The sequence below is a fragment of the Haemorhous mexicanus genome, chromosome Z, assembly GCF_027477595.1.
Source record: "Haemorhous mexicanus isolate bHaeMex1 chromosome Z, bHaeMex1.pri, whole genome shotgun sequence".
In the NCBI taxonomy this organism is placed as follows: domain Eukaryota; kingdom Metazoa; phylum Chordata; class Aves; order Passeriformes; family Fringillidae; genus Haemorhous; species Haemorhous mexicanus.
Genome location: NC_082381.1, coordinates 67,315,126 through 67,332,430, shown reverse-complemented (window position 1 = coordinate 67,332,430; position 17,305 = coordinate 67,315,126). Strand labels below are relative to the sequence as shown.

Sequence of the window (17,305 nt, the reverse complement as noted above, 5' to 3'; positions counted from 1 at the left end):
GCTGCTACCACTCACCTGCTTATTGCTCTTGGCATAGCTGAGTCCTATCCCTTGCACAGTTTGTCCCGTATATCCTGGAGGACAGGTCTCACATCGGAAACCTGGAGCAGTGTTCACACATCGCACACCAGGGAAGCAAGGGTTGTAACGACACTGCAAAGATAAAGCGGACCAAGCAGAGGTTCGTGCTTCAGTAACATCTGACTGTGAGTACAGACCTCGCACCAAAGGCAATGCTACATTCTGCACCTCTATGTCCTCTGTTCAGAGAGGGCTTAGAGAGGAAACCGTCTCTGCAGGTATTTCTGACCTCAGTAATCTTCAGCTATCTGTAATTTAAATAACATTTGCAACTTTCCATTACAGCATTACATAAACTCTCATCCTGAATCCTTTCTTTGGCTGGGAAGATTCAGATCCCTTGGAGGTTGAAGGCTCCAGACCACAATATCAGGAAAGCCACATAACTCCAAGTCTCCAAACACCCCTTCTAATGTGTTTTGTACACACAGAAGTGGCAGCGGCATTTTCCTTCATTTATATTTGGACAAATCTCATAGCCAAGGAAGGAATCCAAACATAAGCCAGATAAGCAGGGATGTGTCAGTGGCATCCACACATTCTAGACTGGAGGCCCACAGACAATCCTTGGAACATCTCCCAAAATATCACATGTCCACAAAATCACCCTTGGCCTGAAGGCACCACTCACTTCATTGCTTTATTCAGTTTTACAAAACAGCTGCGACCGATTTCACTGGTCTTGTGGGTGCCAATGTGGGAAACACATCCTGCATTGCTGTCTTTCCAACATCAACAACTAGCTGGTAGGTAATGTTTATAAGAGTACCAAAACCATCAACACGCCACCCTGCTACACAGGCCTCAAAGACAACAGTATGAGTAACACGACAAAGGAATACTGAAAAGTTTTTAAAAATGCCTTTTTTTCCTCCTTCCATCACTAATAGAAAAACTTATGCAAGATGGAGGGAGAACAAACCAGACAATATACACATACAAGAGATCCACAACTTGTAACCAAACACACACACACATGGAAGCACGAAAAGGTACATTTAATATCAAAGTGTGTTTGACAGAAAGATTTGTTAATAGTACATCAGTCAGTAATATGAGGAAAATGGCAAACCGAGGACAGACATTTTGTGCCTCCTTATTTTGTTGTGGATTCTTTGTTGTAGACAGCAGAGGGCACCCAAATTACACAGCACAGAGAGCAGGGTTGCAGCTCCCAAGATAATGGGCACCAGAATACCAATGTCTTCAAACTGGTAATGAATTAAGGAAGGTACTGCAGAGATATTGACACACTCAGGGAAGATGATGGCAGCTCTTAGGGATCTTCCAGATTTGTCTTAGCCAGAATTTGTTCAATGCTTTCTTTTTAAATGCCTATTATCAGGAAGTACAGAAATAGTTTGCTCATAAAAGGCTTTAAATTAAAAAAACAAAACCAACCAACCAAAAAAATTTTCCTGCATATCAGCTAACTCAGGAAAACAAATAACATGACACATCCCTCTCATTAGACAATTCAAAATTATTGCCATTTATTGCTTCTTTATTTCTTCCTGTGCAACTCTAAGTAAAAATCCAGCTGATTAGGTAGGTATTTCCTGGTGAGCAAAACTGCTCTTGACAAGGTAGCATTTTAATGGCAGTGTCCACACAAAGATCTCATAATAAGCAGGACTTTATGACACAATTTTGGCAAAAATTCCTTGCTGTTTCTAATGTGAAAGCATGTCATCTGTCATGTGGAATGGTGGCAAGAAGATGAAGGTACATGTATCTCCAGTAATTAGAGCCTTACTGCTAACAGACAACAATTTAATATAAAGCCATCATAAACCAGTCTCTGTTTCTTTTTCAACCACTGCTGTAATGGGTAGAGTTGCTTCAACCCTGAAAATGGCAGGGAGGAGATTATTGCCATGCTTTGCCTCAGTCTGAAAATAGCTCAGCAGGTGAAACCCATCCGTACTGGCAGGCTCCAACTAGGCTGGCTTGTGCCTCACACCATGGCTGTCTGTAGCATGAAACATGTACCACAGCTGTCTTGAGTCCATCAGTTGCATTCACATTTCAGAGCTTCACCTCCATTTTTTGCGCCTTCTGTTGCAGCAGACACAGTTCATGCCACGTAAGGCAAAACAAGAGACATTGCCAATGCCTCAGGAAACTGCCACCCTCAACTCAATTTCTCTCTCCAGTGCTTTTTGCAGACAGGTGTAAGGCACATCAAATCCTCTCCTGGTGGTCTACAGGAGGGAGTAAATCAAAAGAGCAGTAAAAGCACATTTCCTGTTGGCTAGGAAGGAGAAATAGGGAATTGCTTTTACTGTTTTACATTATTAAACAGGTACACTGATAGTACTGTGTTATCCACAGGCACAGTTTGTGACCTAATTCTGCTGGTTCCTTGGTCTACTATATCCAGGTACTTTTTCACAAAAAAGACTAAAGAGTAATGGTGAAAATCATACCACAGAAAAAAATGCAGTGAACCTGTAAGTGGTTTTGTTGTTTCTGTTTTGAGTAAGTGTCACATTCTAATTAACACAGATTTTCTTTAATCATTTAAGATACTGTAGATTTATTAATTCAGCCCTCAATACAAGCAAGCTCTGAATTTCTAACATATAGCACAAGAAAAGAAGTAGATTTAAGTCAACATTATCAGATTTCAACACAAACACAAAGAAGCAAAAGGAACAGTGCAATGATTGTTTATCTTCTTTCATAGACTTCTAAGGTAAGGATGCAAACACGACTCCAGTTTGGGTTGCAGAGAAGACTTTGGTCTCCAAGGCTGGTTCAGGAGCACAAAAATTTAAAGAAACAAAGCCCATATTAAAAAAAAAAAAAAGTGCTTCTTCAGCCTATTACAGAAGCTACAGCATCTTCTTGTGGAACAAAAATTACAATGTCAAAAGTGTGTTTTGGTTTGATTTAGGTTATGGTTTGATTAAGCTTCTTTAAGTCACTTCTCAACTCACCAGAGTGTTCAAGTTTTCACACACATAACCTCCATTGTTGAAGAAACAGCAAAACAGGGATATAAAATCAAATCAGAATTAATTAATATTCACTGTGTAAGCAGTCAGTAAATGCTGAAGACAGAAAGTATTAGCAACTCATTGATATCTAAGAAACAGTTGCTTTTTAGGTTTTTTTTTTAAATTCAGTGAAAGTAACTATTTTACCTCATCAATATCTGAGCATGTAACTCCATTTCCCGTGAGTCCTTCAGGGCAGGGCCCACACTGAAATCCCTCTGCTGTCTCCATACACCTCACTCCCCTGAAGCAGGAATTAACTTCACATTTCGGTTTAATGCGCCTAGGAAGCTGAGTTGGAAAACTCACAGTGCCTAAACCTTTAATGCAGAGAGAACAACAGTTTCAGTGGTTGAAAGAAATGTTCATCATGGCTCTCAGCTGGCAAACATTCTGAAGAAATTCCCAAGACACTTCATGTCTCTGTACTGTGCTGCTGCTGCTGCCACCAGCTGTGCTGTGGCTGAAAGGCTCCATCCCAGGAATGGCTCAGGAACTCACTGTGTCCCCAGCAAGGGGAAACTGAGGCTATTCTTCTAGGTTCACATGCTTCTCCTGGCTACATATGGCAGTCTTCCTTCTATGTCTGTCCTAAAACAGATCTGCTGATGGCCAGGGCAGGAAACTCTGAAAGTCTGTGACCTCAGATCAAGGGACTCAAGTATAAGGTACAAATATAGGGCATTTCTCTGGCTAAAATGGTAACACCACAACTCCGTAAGAAAAACTATCTTCTGGATTCACAACAGCATCTGTTGTGAATAAGAGGAATAAAGAAGGAGCAGCAGGCAGCCCACAGACACAGCAGGACTATGCAAGTACACAGGCTTAGGTGCACAGAGACTAGCCAAAGACAGATCTTTCTAAGATTCTGTCAGGTACAGAACCTTGGTACCTGTAGGAATTTGACTTGTCCTTTGGCACTTACATATTAAGGTTACCCTGCCTAGAGCTCAGTTTGAGTTTTGATGTGGCTGACAGACTGCGAGAATAAATCAACTAAAAGGTCTGATGAGTTTAAGACCTTTCATCTCACACAGTAAGGGAGTATATTGGTTTTTATACTGATTGCATTTGTGTATTGATTGTCAGTTGTGTGTGATGCAGGAGGGCCATGCAGTAGCATTTAGAAAAGTGTGCATTTTTTTTCATTTAGAGAAAAGATGAAGACCACCTTTTGGGTCTTACTGATGTTGCTGCCTAGTGACGGCCTACTCAGAATCAGACAAACTTCAGGTGGACTGCATGGGATCTTCCTCAGACTCACAATACCAGCCAGAGCAGAATATGATTTCTCCCTCATCCTTCTACAAAGATTGTGCATGAGATAGCTGGGAGACAGTGTCTCCCTCCACTGAAACATGGGGAACAGCTTTGTGGTAGAGTGAGAACTGACAGTACAGCCTGAGTGGTACCGCTTGGTTTAGTGGCATTTTATCCCCCAATAGGTGATTGTTGGGTCTGTGGAAGCTTTTTCTCTAATGAAAATCTATTTTAAATTTGTGTCCAAATACAAATATACCTCAAACTTTGGACACAGTATTTTTTAAAAAGTATTTTTTAGAAACCACATAAAGCTAATGTCATCAATACTAGTTTTAAAACAACTCTAATCTCTTCTAGATTACCAGCAATAACAGGAATACTCACCACATGCTTGGCACTCAGCTATGGTATTTCTCAGGAAAGTTGTTTCTTTGACCTTGAGAATATAGAAAATAAATGTTATTTAGGTACAGATAGTTCCCGTTTGCACTTGGCTGACAGAAGAACCATTAGTCCCCAATATTCCACTCAAACCTTGCAACTCAGGTAATTGGTCTTAAATGAGATGCTTAAATTGGTCTTAAAGTCAATAAAATTAGGGATATGGATAATGGATGTACTTAGGTTCAGCCTTCATCAAAGGTCCAAAGGTCCTTGTTTGACAAAAGGAAATGTGCCACCAGCAATTTCAGTTCTGTTGCCCACCAGCAAGTGAAACAAATGCAATTTCGGTTCCATGCAACAGACTCACAACTATCTAATAGTGAGCTAGGATGGCTACTCTACTTCCTCACCAGACACTAAATTTTCTGGATCTGAATAAGCAGGCCCCATACACTCCCACTTTCAACGATCCTCCCTTGCAAGCACAGGGTACCAGGACCTATATGGTTATTTCTTCTTGATTGTGTCATGCCTTCAAGGCAATAACTCTAGACGGGAGTTTAGTGCTTACCCGAAGTCTGAGCTGACTCTATCAAAGGAGCAAAACTGGGATATTTCACACCAAAGCCTCTGTACATTACCTGTTGTCTGAGAAGGTCTTTCACATCACCCAGTAGTTGGTTCATCTGAATAATTTGACCCATCAGCTGCCTATTAAAATCACCTGCAGGGAAACAGCAATGAAATAGAGTGCACAACATAACTCTTCTTTATTTGTCATGGTAATTTCTGAGATATAAGATAGAAACCTCAGGAAGAGACATAGAGGGCAGACACTACTGTTATGAAAGTCCTGTAGAAATCATCAGAGCAAACACAGTATTTACCTCAAATTTTATAGTGTGATTTTCATTAACTCAAGGCTTTTTTTGGACTGAACTCCTAATATAGAACAGAAATGGGCAAAGCAGAAAGGTCTCCACAGACAGAAAAATAAGATCACGATTCTTCTACCATTACTTCAGTGTTAAGGCTCTCCTAGGCAACTAAGACCACCAGTGCTACTGGTTCCTCTCAAGGCCTGAGACCAGCAACCCTGAGCGAAAACCTCAGGATTTCAGAACTTGGTGTGGTGTTTGTGATAATCTATTTTGGGCAGGAGGGCAAGGTGAGGCCATGAAGCATATGTGCACGCAATGGGAAGACACCCTGCGTAAGCGAATTCCATGTCATAGAATCAGAGTCATAGAATCCTCAGTGTTGGAAGAGACCTTTAAGATCATGCAGTCTAACCATCCACCCAACACTACCACTGTGACCCCTAAACCAGGAAACCATCACCTTAGCACCAGATACAGCCACCATCTGAACACCTCCAGGTAATTCCACCACCTCCCTGGGCAACTTATTCCAATGCCTGACCACCCTAATAATGAAAAAATATTTCTAATATCTAAGCTGAGTCTCCCCTGCCCCAGTTTACGGCCATTTCCTGATGTCCTCCTACTGCAGACATGGCAGAAGAGACCGGCGCCCACCTGGCTATACCCTCCTCTCAGGTGGTTGTAAAAGCAATGAAGTCTCCCTGAGCCTCCTCTTCTTAAGACTGAACAAACCCAGCTTCCTCGGCTGTCCCTCATGACACATCTTCTAGTCCTTCCACCAGCCTTGTTGCCCTTCTCTGAACACACTCCAGCACCTCAATCTCATATCTAAGGTGAGGAGCCCAAAACTGAACACAGGATTTGAGGTACAACCTTGTCACCGACATGTTTTATGAAAAATCCTTTCCTTAGGATTTTTCCCTCCTGAGAAGCTGAGAGGCCTCAGGAACAAACTGTAAACAATTCTTATCTGCTGCTGTGGAATGCAACAGGGGGAATCTGTGATTGGTCTCATCTGGTTGTTTTTAATTAAGGGCCAATCACAGATCACCTGTGCAAACTGTCTTGGTCAGAGCCAAGCCTTTGTTATTCATTCCTATTCTATTCTTAGCTTAGCCTTCTGATGAAATCCTTTCCTCTGTTCTTTTAGTATAGTTTTAATATATTATCTATCATAAAATAATAAATCAAGCTTTCTGATACATGGAGTCAACTTTCTCGTCTCTTCCCTCATCCTGGGACCCTTGTGGACAATACCACATAACCTCACCAACCCTGAGTACAGGGGGTTGATTACTTCCCTGGCACTGCTGGCATGGCACAGTTGTAACCACTACTGATTCATGCATATTTTTCAAAGTGAAGTTACCCAGCTTTCTGAGCAAGCTCACTGTGAAGCACTGAGAACACATCAACAGTGCCTGCTCTGACAAAACAGTGTTTTTAGTAACTGCAACAGACACTTGGCTTTTCTTCTCAAGGGCAGCTCATCACACTGCACAAGTTTCATGGCTGCATTTCTTCTGACAGGTGCAGATTTTGTATGGACTCACAAAACATCTACTTAACACACTGTGAACTCATACCAGAAGCCAGTCTTCAATACCAAGTAACAATAAAAGACCTGTAAGACAAGACCAAAAGTTACATCTGTAATGAGCCATAGGAAGGACCAGATCAAACCCAAAATCTTCACAGGAGATTTTAATCTCTTAAATGAAACACTGGTTTTGAGCCAGTGACAGAGAAGAAGCAGAAAGTGTGTTTAGCACAGTAGCTTGTATTTGCTTCTCTTTGCAGCTTACTTATGAATTTATACCTCTCAAGAAGATATTTGTTTCAAAGTCCGTATCTAAAAATAAACTTCACAAATATATGCTCTTCCACAGTCTAGGCGGGCAGGATATTTTGATATTATGCCTGATAGCTTCAGGGAGTTTATTCACATGTTATTTTTGTGAGTACTGAAAGCTTATATGAAAAATGTGTCTCTTAATGTTTACCTCATTGTTTTGTACTTCAAAGCATGTCTAACTGTTTCCAAACAGTCTAATGGGAACCATCCAAATCCTCACACACAAAGTTTTTTTCACTTTGTATTTTTTCATCCAAATACTGAACAAGTTTGAAGTCAGGAATCACCTGTTTCTTCAGAGCCTGCTTCTGTTCTAGTCCTAGTCTTGCCATATTTTTATTTGGGTGACAACAGCAGGATATAATATCATGGGTATTTTAGAATCCCTCAGTAGAACCTGGCACACAGGCTGTCAGGCCAGATGCTGGGGTCTGTTCTTGTTTTATCTTTAAAACAAAGGCTCATTTAGGCATTATTGATTGAAAAAAATTCTCAAGACTTCAGATGGTGTTTTCTGGCTAGCATCTAAATCAAAACCAGACCTATTCTGTAGTTAAGTTTTGCAGACTGCTGAACATTAAGGTGGACTAAACTGGTTAAACTGCCATGAACTACACGCCCTGTGTGCAAATTTAGACAGAGCAGAAACAGCTGAATACACCTAGTTTTGGATTTTTTTCTCTTCCATTAAAAGTAATTCCAACAGCAGGACCCACTTATAGGAGAATAACCAGTGTTTAGAGATAAGTACTCAGAGAGGCTTTTAAGGAAGCTGTCAGTCCACAATATAGTGGAACCAGGAGAAAGCAGGTAAACAAAAGGTCCCAGCATGAAGCTATACAGTTATCTAGCCCTTCCATGTAGCCTCTCTCATCCATACCCCTAACATCTTATAAGGCAACTCCCCAGTTCAGCTAGTCCGTAGCTCCAGCCCGTGATTCTTGAATCATTAACAATGTGATTAACAAAGCAGCTTTCACAGTAATGACTAAGTTCGGAGACTGCTCTGAAGTATTACTGACCAACTGGGAACTGAAGTCCCCATCTTTCTCTTGCCAGGATGTTGCAGTATAGAACCAGCTTCAATCCACAGCCAATTGGCCCCGGCATGCACAACCACTAGCCACAGTGAAACACCTCATAGCTATTGCTTCTTCCTCTCTTAGGAACAACAGCTCTCTGGCTCAAGCAATACCTTTGCTCCTGTCTGTGTCATTCAAATACTGAATTGTCATTCTAAGAGAACGACACCCATAGAATCATGGAACAGCCTGAGTTGGGATGGACTCACCAGGATTATCGGGTCAAATCCTGGCCCCACATGGGACAATCTCAAGAATCACACCATGTGCATGAGAACATTGTCCAGCTTCTTGAACTCTGGAAGATTGTGGTTTCTTGTCCAGAGAGTGAAACAGGATTATAGTATAGATGATGACTGACAATAAAAAATGTTTCTGAACAGCCTATACTCTTTCACCAAAGAACATGTACATACAAGTTTTATGTGGAATTAAGAAGAGGCAGGTTCCAAGTCAACAGAAGGAAATATTCCTCAGATATGTGATAAGTTTCTTGACCATGCATCTAAAACTGACTGGACAGGTTCATGGACAAAAAGACATATTGAATACAAACCATAAAGACATCACCACTGAGTCAAGAGCTCTGAATACCATAAACTGGAGAACAGTGAAGCACTCAGAGAAAGCCACACCAGGACTCCATTCCCTCATTCTCTTGCCCATGGGTCTACTGACATACTGTCTCTAACAGAGACTTGTTTAAAGAACCTTTGGTCTGGTGCAACATAGCCTTTTTTTTATACTTTGTCAGGTTCAGGTACCCTACATGACTTATACAACCTCCTAAGGTTCCTTGGGACCAGAATGATCTTGTGATGATGATCACATGCAGCATATTAATCTCATCTACCAAACCCACTGCACCTTGCATTCTATTTTCCTACCCAAACACAAAAATCTGAATATACATCTTCAGCCTGTGTCTGATCATCATAATCTCATCCCACTGCTCAGGTGTCTCAGCCTCACAGACTGAACATGGAGGTAATGCTGCTGTGAAAGCAATGGGCAACAACCAGGCACACAGTTAAAGCCATGCACAGTTACTCAGGTCCAAAGCACACCCAAGGATTTTCCAATTAATGAAAGCACACATTTTTACCAAGATATTTGGTGTTACCCCCCCTATACAGCTGAACATTTGCATTCCAGCTTTTCCTGGCAGTAGGCAAAATTGACATTATCTGATATATCATTGCCATAGAATAGCATCATGATGCACACACAAAGTTCAAGGCAGACAAGTTAAAGTTGCTGTTGGAATGCACAACTTTTGGTGGATTAGACTATGTGGACTTTGGCTGTATTTATGTGAGTAGTTGGGTACTCTTATTATTATTATTGACACTAATTCCACTTGAAAGTTAAAAGCAACTGAATTTGAGAGTCTAAGCCAGGTGGAAGCAGCCACAGAGAGAGAGTCTGTCTGTATATTACCATTTGCATTATTGATTAGTGAGCAAAAAGCTAAAAATGAAAAAGCTGCAAGTTTGTCATTTGTAAACTCGCCATGGGAGAGCTGACAGTTTTTGCAGAAGAAAACACTGAATTACCCTTCTGTTTCATGTTCAAATGCCTGTTGGTTTAGTGAAAAAGAGAGAGCCTGGAGGATTAAATTCATTTTTTATCTAAGTGTATATATGTTAAGAAGCAAGGAAATAGAAGTATCTGGAACTAAGGATTTATGTAGATAAAAGGTAGACCAGATTTTGTTACCACCACACACCACTGGTGCCTACATTCATGTGATATACCCAGGATGCTCTCATAAAATTTCTGCATCTTGTCTCTGCTCTTATCAAAACTAGTAATGCTGCAGGGTTGGGTTTGGCAGGGGGACAGGAAAGGGTGCAAGAGAGAACATATCATTAATCCTATTTCAAACCTTGAACTCTGAGTTTCCTTCCTATGGTTGTCATATATTAACATATTCCATGCACAGTGTGAACCTCTTCTTCTCCCTCACACCCACAGCAGAAAGGCAGATAGAACAACTGCAGATGGGACAGTCTAGCACAGGTTTTCTGTGTCCAGAGGTCAGGAAGCACCCTCACCTAACACAGGGGATTGCATGAAGCCCCTGAGCCCCTTCAGCAGGTGACAAAAGCCTTGGCTAAATTGTGGCAGGACTAGTGGCTACTCTGCAATGGCTTTTCCCACACAGACATACAGGCTCTGTAGCCATGGCAGAAACATTTTATTCAGTCTCCTGCAAGCTTCTTCACATCTTGCTCCTCCCCTCTGGGTGACAGTCCAGTGCTCAACAAGAGACTGACACTGTCAGGGTGGATGAGTACATGGGTAGGTCTTGCTACTCCATTGATCTTCCTTTCACACAACCTGTAGCAATGTACCCCATTTAGCACTACTCTCCATCCGCAATTGTTTGCAATTTGAATACTTAAAATATTATTAAGCTGACACAAGCAGATCATCATCACAAAAATTTGCCTTCCAAATGAGGCTAAAAAAACCTCTTTTAATCATAACAGACTTGTCTTTCACTAAAACAACAATTAATTGCTTTATCACTAGCAAGAGTTTTATCTCCAAACACAGCTATTTCTAAAACATTTACAGGACATTGTCATAGCTATAATTTAGTCAAATAATTGTTATTACTTGGCAATAGGCTTCTTCACATTTTCAATATCCATCAGATTGGTTTCCTTTCATTGGTACCATTAAGAATAATTTAAACTCCCAATTGCAGGCCTTACCAGTGTACTGAGGTACAGGCTCAATTTGTTGAAGAAAACAATCCTGCAGGTTTCCCACTTCAGCAAGGGTTCCTCCAGTTACCAACTTTAGCTCATCTAGTGTATCCTGGGTTTACAAGAAAAACAGAGCTCACAATTCTGGTATAACAATGGGAAGAATATGAAATATCGGACAAAGTAAATTAATTTTTTTTAAGAGGGGGAGTCCATTTCCTACACATGCAGGGATCCTACACCATTCCCTTCAGGACCACCCATTACCATTTGAACTCTCTAATGGTACAAAATCTCTAATCTTTGCCTTGCAGATTTTTGCATGGCTGTGGTTTTATTTCAAACTCTGTTTTTACTGTTCCAATTAATATAATCTCACATACTAGAAGTTCCCATATTTCTGTGGTATATGATTTTTTTTTAACATCCAAAGCTGTGGTTTTTTCGTCTCCTCTCAAACAGGTACATATATTAATGTCAGAAATATGGGCACATCAGTCATTCTCCATAAAAACAGGCTCACTTCCAAGCCTGTAATGAAACAAAGTAAGTGGGAAACCTTGGGGGTAGAATGCCTTTGTACTTTCTAATAAGTATTTTTGATTAATGATGATGGAAGATGCTGTGGAAGACACTGTTTATCTCAGACTGCTGATAGGGAGATGACAGGAAGCTTTATCAACTCCTGGTTGGCAGACAGAGGAAGAAAAGCTATTGCAGTCAAAGAGATGAGGGTTTCACTCTGGCACCACAAGAGTTCTCCCTTTCTTTTGTCTTTTTTAGTTTCTTGGCATATCATGAAGAGGAAAGCCACATACACAGACAAGCACTGCTCATACAGAACAGCTGTAAGAAGCCAGTGAAAAGCTGCCCTTACAGCACTAGCTAAGTCCTCACAAAAAGTCCACTCCACAAAAAACAACTAGATTGAAGTGAAAGAGGCAGAGTATAAATATTATAGGGTTCATGTGAGCTAAGATTTCACCTGCTCCATGGGGAACTTCTATTTACATTTATTTCACAACTTAATATTAAAGTATTACTGTACAGAGCTTGGCTGCTGTGAGGACTGAGGTTTGAATTCAGTGATCCAGAGGTTCAGTGGTGATCCCTTTAAGTCCTCAGCCTGTTCCCAGTTTCCATGCTCACCTGTGGCTTCTCCTGGAGAGTGCGCAACTCAGCTGCCATCACCTTCTGAGACAGTGCTGAAAATGGTTTTGGCAAGTCCTCAATGGCACCTACTTGCAGGCAGTCCAGATACAACTCTATCGTGCTCAACCCCTGCTGCAGGCCACTCAGCCACAAGATGACAGCATGGGGTTTCCCATCAGCCAGCTGGATGTTGCTAAAGATAACCGAATTCAGCCTTCCATCACTCTTCAGATAGCGCAGCACCGCTAGGACAAAACACACAGAAGGACTATCAGAGGGTAGCAGACAGCCCAAGGCTGATCAAGGAACATCCTGTGGAAATCTGCAATTGCTCTGGTATTTTTCCACATGTCCGCTTTTGTAAATGCATCCCATATGCAGACACAATGGTATAATAAATGGGACATTGACTCTCAAAGCAGCACTAGCAGGATGCTTGCATGACATTTGTGAAGCTCTGCTGCCTGTGCTGAGTTTTCCTCTGCTTTGTCCAGGCCTCTCTAAATGGCTTAACCAAAGTCACTTTACCAGCCATAATGCGCTAAAAGGCAAGCGGTAAAGTTACAGGGCGTAGCAGGCAACCCCCAGTCAGCACTTTGGTATGGACATACCTGACAGACCCAGAGATACTCCGTAGCAGAAGTGTACAACTAGAAAATCAATTCCAGTGATGAATACAGCATACAGTGGAGCTGTCTAAGAGTGTATGCAACTGCATAATTAAAAATCAAAGGAAGCATATTTCCAAACCAAAAACCTGCACTTCTCTGTAACATTCAGTAAAACCAAAGTATAATGCAGAAAAGGCATAGTCCACTTCTAGGGATGACTAAACCTTTTCTCAGCTCTTTTCAAAAGCATTAGTGATTGACCTACCTGATAAAAACTCTCATTTTATTAAATAAAATGCACCATCAAAAATACCTACAACAGCAGACAAATATTCTTACAATAAATACCCGCTGAGTAATTTTGAAAAGAAAGTCTCTTTCCTAAGGAAATTGGATCAGTAAGCGAGAATCTGTGAGTCAGATCTCTAAGATCTGCTAGCTAGTTCTCTCCACAAAATCTCTCCCTGGCTCTCCAACTGCATATCTGCAGAAGCAACAAGCTGAATGCATCTGGACAGTGTATAACTACTCTGCAATATCAGACAGACCTTCAAAGATCCCACTGATCACCAGCTGCCAGTCTCTTATTTCCTGATCGCAACAGTTATGTGCATGAGGACATCAGGCATCTAAATAAGCTGCAGAGACATCAGGCATCTAAATATTTACGTGCTGGCTCTTGCTAAAGTCTGAAATTCACAGATGGCTGCTACAGTTGCATCAAGTGAGAGCTCACAAACGATCTAACACTAAGTCAACAAAAAATTGTGGACGTAGCGGAGGTAAAAGCTCATATAGCTTTGGACCTAATAAAAGCTACATACTTCCAAAACCATTCAATTTCTATTCATTTAACAAATTACCTTCCCATCTTTCCACTACTAATATAATTGCTTTGATGCTATGATACCTCTTTGTTGTTGACCTCCCAATTTACTGTAAACATGCTCCCTAAATTTTTTGTAATTCCTCAGCCTAATGATGAAAAAACCCCCTGATTTATACCAGCATGATTGCGGTAGGGTATGTCTCCATCTTTGAAGTCTACAGTAGTGCTAGAGCCTCAGCAGCTGTGATCAATTTCAGGAATGTTTTCACTACTGTCTATGTCAAAACACTGCCAGAGCTGAGATTTCCACAAAGGTGCACGAGGTCACCAGTAACTCGCTAAAGGTAGCATTTCTTGGCAAACTCAAAGATATGGCAAGACAGAGTACACTGCAGGCATTTTATTTATGTGAATATTATGCACACCTGGCCATATAAAATTGGATTTGGGCCCTGCACTCAGAGTGACCAAACACAACAGTAGCCTAGAGAAAGAGGAGATGGAGGCAGGGCCCAGAACAGACCCTGCCAGAATAGTTTCAGGACAAGGAGCAATCAGACTTGGAAGGAAGACCAAGTATTCTTTCCTCAGCCAAAGCCAAATATTCATCTGGTAAACTAGAGTAGGCTTTTGAAGAGAGATTTTCTTGGATCACAGCCTCCACCTCCAAGATTTAACTCATCCAAGCCCCTGCAGTATGTTTGCTGCTTGAATATTTTACAGATATTCATAAGAGTGTCACATAAACTGCTTAAGAAACAAATTTTCAATTAAAATAGGAGCTGCTTCACAGAATTGTTTAACTGCAACACTTCTATGCACTAACTGCTGTTTACTCCATAAAAGAATAACTTAAAAAGTACAAGAAATCCATGGATCCTATCTGTCTCTGAAAGACACAATTGTCTACCATAAGTTTAGCTGTTAACTCAGTAATTCAGACCTGTGCTTTTATAAATATTCAGGTGTTATAAACACATTACTATCAGTTATACCACAAAAAAATCAGAATATGAGGCAACCATTGGGAACAAAACTCTTAAATGTGGCATTTTAAAGTATAACTAAGGCCTGCTTTGAGCTCCCTAAATCAGATTTGGGTGCATAACTAGAAGTAACATGCAGAGAAATACCACAGATATGAAGAAAGACTCTGCATTTTGCTGAGATACCAACATTGGTTCACCACTTAAGCAATGCTGTTCAGTCTTGAGAGGCTCATACACAACTCACACACTCCATACTTGCAGTTGACATGACAATCTTGTGGATGCAGTTTAACTTACTGTATGAAGCAGTCATATGGGATACCTAACACTTCAGAGAAATCTTGTGTGAAAACACTGCCTACCACTTGCTCACTGCCATATGCCTTAACCACGGTACTCTAAAGTAATAAGGAGGCAAAGAGATCCAATGAACAGTCTCACTGCAAAAAGCCTTCCTCTCTTTGGCCAATCCTTTACAAAACCCAATGTTCAATCCTTTACATCAAATAGGCTACAGAGGTCCCCCATCTACTCAACACAGGTCACTGACAGGACAAGTTGGTTCATGCTGCCTATGCATACAACATTATTGTGTTTGTCCTGTCACACAGATGTTCCTCAAACACCATCCTACCAAGGACAAAACCAAAAGAAACCATGTAAACTTCCACCAAAAACACTCTAACAGGCTTAAGAGACTGTCAGTAACCATCAGACAAGCAAAATCAATTCAATATGTTCAAACCTGTACGTATATAGACACATTCGTTCATACACAAATGTGTTCCTATATATATGCACAACATTTGCACACATAGTTGTGCATATGTGAGAGGGAGAGCAAGTATGTGTAATTTATAATTTATTTAACAATTAAGTAATTCAGTATTAGGAACTGTATGGCACTTTTGATAAGGCTGTGTGACCATGTATTACCCATTCCCTACACACACATAACTCTTATTCCCTTACCTCAGAACGAATTTGGCAGACCTGATAAAACTACCAATGTTTTATTCAACTCATTCCCCAACAATGTTTAACAAAAAGGTATGCTTTTCTTCTTTTGCAGCATATTGAATAATTTCCCTACGTAGAAACTGAAATTTCTCCGTAGAATTTCACAGGATGTTCAATTCAGCTAATTACTTGGTAGCAAATTACTTTGGCAGTGATCAAGTCAATGCAGCAACAATAATTTACATAAATCAACAATCAACGATAAATCAATAAATAAATCGACAACAATCAATCAATAAATCAACAATCTTTCACTGAACCTTAAAATTGTAGTATATCCTAGATCTGGTTTACAGATCAATGAAACTATTATTATTATTATTTCTAAAAGTGCTGCAGTTCCTAGTCTGACTCCTGACTAACCAATTCCAGTAAATAAAGAACACTTTATTTCACCCAACAGATCTTGTAAGTGCAGGGAATATTTGTCTTGCATAGTCACATCTAACCTCCAGCATCATCAGAACAAGAACCTGGCTTTCATATGCATGAGGCAGCATGTGCGTGTGTCCCTCGCATTCCTGAGTAATAGGAACCAGTGATTGTCCCTAGGGAAAAAAGAAAAAAAAAAAAAAAAAAGACCAAGCCAAACTGTCTCTTTGCTCCATACTCCATTGTGTTTTCCTCCTTTCTCAGCATTACTCAGAGTAAGCACTTCACCAAAGTGAAGATACCAGCAGATTGTGAGGTCAGTTTCCCCTGCCCAGGAGAGAGCAGCATCAAGGAGATAAAAGGAAAGAGATGAAGGGGTGAGAAGGGATTTGAAAAGTGACAGTATGCAACAGAATGACTCAAGCACAAAGGTTAATCACACAGTTGTCAGCATTCATCTGTCACACACCAGTGACTATGGATCCAACACCAGCTCTACCATACACATTCCAAGCAACTCACCTTTACTCATCCGTCCCATTACCGTAAATTCAAAATACTTGCTGTTGTCAGCTGATGAATATAGGCCAAAAACAGTGGCTGTGCTCTTTGGCTGTAATTTGAATGTTGAGAGCAAGTAAACTTCATTCAGCATAGGATCCCCAAATGCTTGTTGCAAGAAGCTCAGTACCACTCGCTTGTTTGAATAAGGAAGAAGATCAAAAACTGGGGGGGGAAAAAAAGCAAATTTCAACAGAAAATTAAATATAATAATGACCAAAGAAGAATGAGATTTTAAGCCCCATATTGGAGATTGTATACTCCTTTTACCAAAAAAAACAAACAAACAAAAAAAAAATCAATATGATGATCATCTGTAAATAACATGAATTCAAATCCCTGGCACTGGAAGGGATATCTAAAGCAATCTGGTCTAGTGAAACCTATCCCCATAGATGCAGGGAGTTAGGACTAGATGGTGCCTGCCAGCTGCAACTATTCTATCATTGTATCAAACTATAATTTGTTGCAACTGATACTATTTTAACAACTTTTATTTT

General features: G+C 40.6%; 1 protein-coding gene across 1 annotated transcript in view; it reads right to left on the bottom strand.

Moving 5' to 3' along the window:
- Positions 1-16,962, bottom strand: part of THBS4 (thrombospondin 4) — a 35,565-nt gene extending 18,603 nt beyond the window's left edge. The window contains exons 1-7 of the mRNA XM_059837161.1: positions 16,767-16,962; positions 12,421-12,668; positions 11,278-11,383; positions 5,375-5,457; positions 4,734-4,785; positions 3,231-3,403; positions 16-153 (exon numbers count right to left, since the gene is read on the bottom strand). Of these exons, the coding sequence (XP_059693144.1) occupies positions 16-153; positions 3,231-3,403; positions 4,734-4,785; positions 5,375-5,457; positions 11,278-11,383; positions 12,421-12,668; positions 16,767-16,899 (933 nt within the window). The 5' untranslated portion in view covers positions 16,900-16,962. The remainder of the gene's footprint in view (positions 1-15; positions 154-3,230; positions 3,404-4,733; positions 4,786-5,374; positions 5,458-11,277; positions 11,384-12,420; positions 12,669-16,766) is intronic.
- Positions 16,963-17,305: the final 343 nt, after the last annotated feature.